Source organism: Salminus brasiliensis, unplaced genomic scaffold, assembly GCF_030463535.1.
Source record: "Salminus brasiliensis unplaced genomic scaffold, fSalBra1.hap2 scaffold_73, whole genome shotgun sequence".
In the NCBI taxonomy this organism is placed as follows: Eukaryota; Metazoa; Chordata; class Actinopteri; order Characiformes; family Bryconidae; genus Salminus; species Salminus brasiliensis.
In genome coordinates this window covers 1-7,500 of record NW_027326705.1, presented here as the reverse complement: position 1 = coordinate 7,500, position 7,500 = coordinate 1, and the positions used below count along the sequence as shown (strand labels likewise).

The following is a 7,500-nucleotide window of genomic DNA, read 5'->3' as shown; positions in this document are numbered from 1 at the left end:
GGTGAGTGTAGGTGAGTGTAAGTGAGTGTAGGCGGGTGTAGGTGAGTGTAGGTGTGTGTAGGTGAGTGTAAGTGAGTGTAGGTGTGTGTAGGTGAGTGTAAGTGGGTGTAAGTGAGTGTAGGTGTGTGTAGGTGAGTGTAAGTGAGTGTAGGCGGGTGTAGGTGAGTGTAGGTGTGTGTAGGTGGGTGTAAGTGAGTGTAGGTGTGTGTAGGTGAGTGTAAGTGGGTGTAGGCGGGTGTAGGTGAGTGTAGGTGAGTGTAAGTGAGTGTAGGTGAGTGTAGGTGGGTGTAAGTGAGTGTAGGTGAGTGTAGGTGAGTGTAAGTGGGTGTAAGTGAGTGTAGGTGGGTGTAAGTGAGTGTAGGTGAGTGTAGGTGAGTGTAAGTGGGTGTAAGTGAGTGTAGGTGGGTGTAAGTGAGTGTAGGTGGGTGTAGGTGAGTGTAGGTGAGTGTAGGTGGGTGTAGGTGGGCGTAGGTGGGCGTAGGTGAGCGTAGATGGGTGTAGGTGGGTGTAGGTGAGTGTAGGTGTACCTGGCTCCTGTGCTCCTCTGATCTTTCCGATGACGTTGTAGATGCGGGTCACCTGGTTGTAGGTGTGAATGTTCATGCGCACTTTACTGAGAACATACAGAACCGAGTCAGAGTGGAACCAGAACACAGAACCGAGTTAGAGTGGACTGAAATGTAATATATGTAAATACTGAAATCTGAAAACCAGAGTGTGAGAGAGAGTGTGTGTGTGAGAGAGAGTGTGTGTGAGAGAGAGTGTGAGAGAGAGAGAGTGTGTGAGAGAGAGTGTGTGAGAGAGAGTGTGAGAGAGAGTGTGAGAGAGAGTGTGAGTGTGAGAGAGTGTGAGAGAGAGTGTGTGTGTGAGAGAGAGTGTGTGTGTGAGAGTGTGTGTGTGAGAGAGTGTGTGAGTGAGAGAGAGTGTGTGTGAGAGAGAGTGTGAGAGAGAGTGTGTGTGTGAGAGAGAGTGTGAGAGAGAGTGTGTGTGAGAGAGTGTGTGTGAGAGAGAGTGTGTGAGAGAGAGTGTGTGTGAGAGAGAGTGTGAGAGAGAGTGAGAGAGAGTGTGTGTGAGAGAGTGTGAGAGAGAGAGTGAGAGAGAGTGTGTGTGAGAGAGTGTGTGTGAGAGAGTGTGTGTGAGAGAGAGTGTGTGAGAGAGAGTGTGTGTGAGAGAGAGTGTGTGTGAGAGAGAGTGTGTGTGAGAGAGAGTGTGTGTGAGAGAGTGTGTGTGAGAGAGAGTGTGTGAGAGAGAGTGTGTGTGTGAGAGAGAGTGTGAGAGAGAGTGTGTGTGAGAGACGGACACTTGGAGATGGACAACAGAGCCAAACCTTAAACAACAGTGTGTGTGTGTGTGTGTGTGTGTGTGTGTGTGTGTGTGTGTGTGTATCTGGGTCAGGTCTTACTTTTGTAGGAAGTCGTGGGTGAATCCCGGCCCGATACGATACGACACATTCAGAGCTCCTGTCCAACCAGCAGGAGGAGAAGCCCCGCCCATGTTCCTGCATCACACAGAGTGAGTTGAGTGGACACAGTGTAAACAGCAGCTGACCACATCAGAACAACATGCAGAAAGAAACAACAGACTGGTAACTATGGTAACTAAGCGCTGATGAGGGTAATAGACTGTTTATAAGGATGTTATTATAGCTGATCAGAGGAGGAGGAGCTCACTTCAGCAGGTGAACAGCATCATGATAGCCAATAGGGTGCACAGGAATTTTAGGTAGCCCCACCCCTTCCTCTAGACTGGGTCTGTAGGTATACTCTAAAAAAAACACACCAACACCAAACACATGAATACATATACAGATATACAGTGTGTGTGTGTGTGTGTGTGTGTGTTTGATTTAAAGGTAGTCTCGATGTGAACACACACCTTTGGCGGGATATCCAGGGGTGAGAGGGTCTCCTGCCCCGTTCAGGTTCAGGACGTTTCCTCGTTGAGCGCCCCCTCCTGGTAGGTTCCACCCTGCAGGGTAAGGCTCCACCCCCTCAGCGCAGTAATCCGCCGGATCTGAATACAGCACGATGCCTTTAGCCCCCGCTAGCATCGCATTCTTCACCTGACACACACACACACACACACACACAGGTATTCTCTCTGCAGCAGTAACAGGGTGAAAGCCGAGCCCTGATCCAGTGACCCGGTTCAGCCGCTGGTTTAAAACCCTCCACTTCTCTCACTTTGTTCCCTCGGAAGATTTTCCCGTATCTGGCGATGACGATTTTCCCCGTGCAGTTCACTCCCAGCTCCCTCTCCAGCCTGAAGAAATCCTCCGTCCTGCCGTAGTTCACATACACCAGATCCCCCTGAGCACAGCCGAGCAGATTACACACAACTCAGTTCAGAATCACTTCAGAAGAATCACTTCAGAGGTTTTTAATCAGTTCAGAAGTTCAGAATCAGTTTGAAAGAATCAGTTCAGAAGTTCAGAATCAGATTGAAAGAATCAGTTCAGAAGTTCAGAATCAGTTCAGAAGTTCAGAATCAGTTCAGAAGTTCAGAATCAGATTGAAAGAATCAGTTCAGAAGTTCAGAATCAGTTCAGAAGTTCAGAATCAGATTGAAAGAATCAGTTCAGAAGTTCAGAATCAGTTCAGAAGTTCAGAATCAGTTTGAAAGAATCAGTTCAGAAGTTCAGAATCAGTTCAGAAGTTCAGAATCAGATTGAAAGAATCAGTTCAGAAGTTCAGAATCAGTTCAGAAGTTTTAAATCAGTTCAGGTATATATGATGGAGTGTGTGTGAGTGTGTGTATATGATGGAGTGTGTGTGAGTGTGTGTATATGATGGAGTGTGTGTGAGTGTGTGTATATGAGGGAGTGTGTGTGAGTGTGTGTATATGATGGAGTGTGTGTGAGTGTGTGTATATGAGGGAGTGCATGTCTATGAGGGAGTGTGTGTGAGTGTGTGTATATGAGGGAGTGTGTGTGAGTGTGTGTGTGTGAGTGTGTGTATATGAGGGAGTGCGTGTATATGAGTGAGTGTGTGTATATGAGGGAGTGTGTGTGAGTGTATGTATATGAGGGAGTGTGTGAGAGTGTGTGTATATGAGGGAGTGTGTGTGAGTGTGTGTATATGAGTGTGTGAGTGTGTGTATATGAGGGAGTGCATGTATATGAGTGAGTGTCTGTATGAGGGAGTGTGTATATGAGTGTGTGTATATAAGGGAGTGTGTATATGAGAGAGTGTGTGTATATGAGTGTGTGTGTGTGTGTGTATGTGTGTGTGTGTGTGTGTGAAACCTCTGGTTGCCCCTGTGCGGAGAAGGCGCTGTAGGGGGGGACGATGTCGGTAACATGCTCGTATCCCTCAGGTACCGGCTCCGACAGTGAGGAGTTGAACACCTGCAGGAGGAGAACCGAGGTTCCTTACAGTCAGGGAGTAGAACACGATACAGCGCCACACACCACAGACCCACAACCAGCACACACACTGACCAGCTGCTGAGTGTGGCCGCCGCGGGACAGTGAGGTCACTGTGAGGTCACTGTGTGGACGCTCAGACGTCTGAATAACATCTGTGTGACTCCAGCAGAGCCAGGGTGTAATTACAGACACCTCCAGCTCCTCTGACCTGCACCTCCACCAGCTCCAGCTCCTCTAACCTGCACCTCCACCAGCTCCAGCTCCTCTAACCTGCACCTCCACCAGCTCCAGCTCCTCTGACCTGCACCTCCACCAGCTCCAGCTCCTCTGACCTGCACCTCCACCAGCTCCAGCTCCTCTAACCTGCACCTCCACCACCTCCAGCCCCTCTAACCTGCACCTCCACCAGCTCCAGCTCCTCTGACCTGCACCTCCACCAGCTCCAGCTCCTCTGACCTGCACCTCCACCAGCTCCAGCTCCTCTAACCTGCACCTCCACCAGCTCCAGCTCCTCTGACCTGAACTTGATGATGACATCACGGCTGAAGTTAGCGTTAGCTGCAGGCTAAGGGCTCATTAGGGTTTGCTAGGCCGGGTGTAAGGGCTTGTCTGGAGCGACTCTCAGGTCTCCTTAATTACAGTGAAGGAGCTGAGTCATGGTGAGGCTGAGGCGGAGGACAGCAGGAGGTCAGTTTATCAGTTACTGAGGAGATTCAGGGGGACGCCGTTCAGCGTCAGACAGCAGGTAAACTCACCTGCCTGAGATCAAAGAGCAGCATTAGCCGTACACAAGCAGCCCTACCTCGTCTCCATGCTGGTCCACTACAGAGATGTAGTTGGGTTGGGAGGCGTTGGGATACGACAGCAGGACATCGTACCAGACCAGCTCGGCCGAGTCCAGCCCATACGCCAGCCACTCGTCCCGAATCTGCTCGGCCAGGCGGAGGTTCTGCTGACTGCCGGCCAGGTGGGGCAGACGCGTGAACTTCCTGAAGCAGAAAAACGTCCAGAGGAGCCGAGTCTGATTACAGCAGTGTGTGTGTGTGTGAGTGTGTGAGTGTGTGAGTGTGTGTGAGTGTGTGTGTGTGTGAGTGTGAGTGTGAGTGTGAGTGTGTGTGTGGGTGAGTGTGTGTGTGGGTGAGTGTGTGTGGGTGAGTGTGTGTGTGGGTGAGTGTGGGTGAGTGTGTGTGGGTGAGTGTGAGTGTGAGTGTGTGTGTGAGTGTGTGTGTGAGTGTGTGTGTGAGTGTGTGAGTGTGTGTGTGGGTGAGTGTGTGTGTGTGTGGGTGAGAGTGTGAGTGTGTGGGTGAGAGTGTGAGTGTGTGTGTGTGTGAGTGAGTGTGTGTGTGGGTGAGTGTGTGTGGGTGAGTGTGTGTGTGAGTGAGTGTGAGTGTATGTGGGTGAGTGTGTGTGGGTGAGTGTGTGTGTGAGTGTGAGTGGGTGAGGGTGTGGGTGAGTGTGTGTGTGTGGGTGAGTGTGTGTGAGTGTGTGAGAGTGAGTGTGTGTGTGTGTGGGTGAGTGTGGGTGAGTGTGTGTGAGTGTGTGTGGGTGAGTGTGAGTGTGCGTGAGTGTGCATGAGTGTGCGTGAGTGTGCGGGTGAGTGTGTGAGTGTGTGAGTGTGTGGGTGAGTGTGAGTGTGTGTGAGTGTGTGTGAGTGTGTGTGAGTGTGTGAGTGTGTGTGAGTGTGGGTGAGTGTGTGTGAGAGTGTGAGTGTGTGTGAGTGTGTGTGAGTGTGTGTGTGTGTGTGTGTGGGTGAGTGTGAGTGTGGGTGAGTGTGTGTGAGTGTGTGGGTGAGTGTGTGTCAGTGTGTGAGTGTGTGTGAGTGTGTGTGTGTGTGTGGGTGAGTGTGTGTGAGAGTGTGAGTGTGAGTGTGAGTGTGGGTGTGTGAGTGTGGGTGAGTGTGTGTGTGAGTGTGTGTGAGTGTGGGTGAGTGTGTGTGAGAGTGTGTGGGTGAGTGTGTGAGTGTGTGTGTGAGTGTGTGAGTGTGTGAGTGTGTGAGTGAGTGTGTGAGTGTGAGTGTGTGTGTGAGTGTGTGAGTGTGTGAGTGTGTGGGTGAGTGTGTGTGTGAGTGTGTGAGTGTGTGAGTGTGTGGGTGTGTGTGTGAGTGGGAGTGTGTGTGGTAGTGTGTGTGAGTGTGTGAGTGTGTGAGTGTGAGTGTGTGAGTGTGAGTGTGAGTGTGTGTGTGTGTGTGTGTGTGAGTGTGTGAGTGTGTGAGTGTGTGGGTGAGTGTGTGAGTGGGAGTGTGAGTGTGAGTGTGAGTGTGAGTGTGTGTGTGTGTGTGTGTGTGAGTGTGTGAGTGTGTGAGTGTGTGGGTGAGTGTGTGAGTGTGTGAGTGTGTGGGTGAGTGTGTGTGTGAGTGTGTGTGTGTGTGGGTGAGTGTGTGTGTGAGTGTGTGGGTGAGTGTGTGGGTGAGTGTGTGAGTGGGAGTGTGTGTGTGAGTGTGTGTGTGAGTGTGTGTGAGAGTGTGTGGGTGAGTGTGTGTGTGAGTGTGTGAGTGTGTGTGAGTGTGTGTGTGTGTGAGTGTGTGTGAGTGTGTGTGAGTGTGTGAGTGTGTGGGTGAGTGTGTGAGTGTGAGTGTGTGTGTGTACCGGAGATGCTGTTTGATGTTATCTGCATGTATCTCCTGCAGGAACTGATGAAGGTAGTCCGGCTTCTCGTGATGTTGAGGGCCAGGTCTCGCAAACCAGCCTGGGACAGAAAATACACACTGAGGCAGTTAGCTGCAGCGCTAACTGGTGGAGCACAGGCTTCCACTTCTAGTTAGCTACATTAGCCTCGTAGCTCCAGCGCTAAGTGGTGGGTAACTGGCAGTGGCCATCACTCGTGACTGTGAGGGAGGTCAGTTTATCATTTACTGTGGAGATCTGATGACTTTCACAAGCTTATCAGTAACACTTCTGTTTTATTACCAAACCAGGTAAACTCACCTGCTGGAGATCAAAGAGCACCTCCAGCTCTCTGATCCTCCAGATTCCTACTGGAACTGTCTGTTCTAATCGGTGGGGTATTAGCCTCTTAGCTCCAGTGCTAATCGGTGGGGTATTAGCCTCTTAGCTCCAGCGCTATTTGATGGGGCGTTAGCGTCTCCTGGTCAGAGGGTCGTGAGCAGTGCATTATGGGGGCGTCAGGGCAGGGAAGCCCACGGTGCAGAACTTACCCCACACACCAGATCAGAGGTGAAACACCTCAAACTCCACATTAATCTCCATCAACCACAGCTTACACAGCAGGAAATGACATCATTATGTAAGGAGAGTTATCACAGGGAGTCCCAGGAGAACCCAGGAGAACCCTGGAGAACCCTGGAACCCAACTCCCCCAGTGACTGAGGTTACCTGTTTACTGTGTCTGCTGGGCTGATTAACCCCCCGGCCCGGGTAAACAGGTAAAACCCGGGGAGTGGGGTGGGGTGTGGTGGGGTGGGGGTGTTAACACTTCTGCACACTGCTGTAAGTGCTCAAACTCTCCTCATTTACATACAATTTACATAAACTGCGCACACACCACTCAGCCTTAACTGACACCGATTCACACCTCTCCCTCTGAGTGAGTGTGTGTGTGAGAGTGTGTGAGAGTGTGTGTGTTGGTCTCAGTCACAGTGTGTAAACTTCGAGTCTCTGCTGATTGTCTAAAGCCCCTCACCCTCAGATCACCACTCTCAACTCTACACCCCGCATGCTTCTCTGTGTGTGTGTGAGTGTGTGAGTGTGTGAGTGTGTGAGAGTGTGTTTTTATGCTTATGCGTGATCCAGTAGTCTCTAAATGTCCACACACACACACACACACACACACACTGTATGAACATACCTATGATGAAACCGATGAAGAAGAAGAGTATGAGGATGATGATCCACTTCACAGAGCGGACGAGTTTGTTCTCAGCCCCCATCCCCCCTCTCTCTCTCTCACACACACACTGTCACACACTCACTGTCCACCGCTCACACTGCCCTGAGTGAGGAGCACACTGCCCACAGGAGGGGAGGGGAAGAGCAACAGGAGGACAGAGGGAGGGGCTTACAGAGGGGGAGGAGACTCAGAGAGAAAGAGAGAGAGGTGTGGGGGGGGGGGGGGTGTAAAGTTCTGGGTCACAGTAAGAGGGGATTGTAAAGTTCTGGGCCACAGTAAGATGGGTT

General features: G+C 51.1%; 1 protein-coding gene across 1 annotated transcript in view; it reads right to left on the bottom strand.

Annotated features, from left to right (window-relative positions):
• Nucleotides 1–7,294, bottom strand: part of naalad2 (N-acetylated alpha-linked acidic dipeptidase 2) — a 12,924-nt gene extending 5,630 nt beyond the window's left edge. Inside the window, exons 1-9 of the mRNA XM_072672115.1 lie at nt 7,172–7,294; nt 5,953–6,052; nt 4,170–4,356; nt 3,245–3,346; nt 2,184–2,309; nt 1,876–2,062; nt 1,671–1,764; nt 1,403–1,498; nt 528–613 (exon numbers count right to left, since the gene is read on the bottom strand). Coding sequence (XP_072528216.1) covers nt 528–613; nt 1,403–1,498; nt 1,671–1,764; nt 1,876–2,062; nt 2,184–2,309; nt 3,245–3,346; nt 4,170–4,356; nt 5,953–6,052; nt 7,172–7,253 — 1,060 coding nt within the window. The 5' untranslated portion in view covers nt 7,254–7,294. The remainder of the gene's footprint in view (nt 1–527; nt 614–1,402; nt 1,499–1,670; nt 1,765–1,875; nt 2,063–2,183; nt 2,310–3,244; nt 3,347–4,169; nt 4,357–5,952; nt 6,053–7,171) is intronic.
• Between the last annotated feature and the right edge of the window lie 206 nt (nt 7,295–7,500).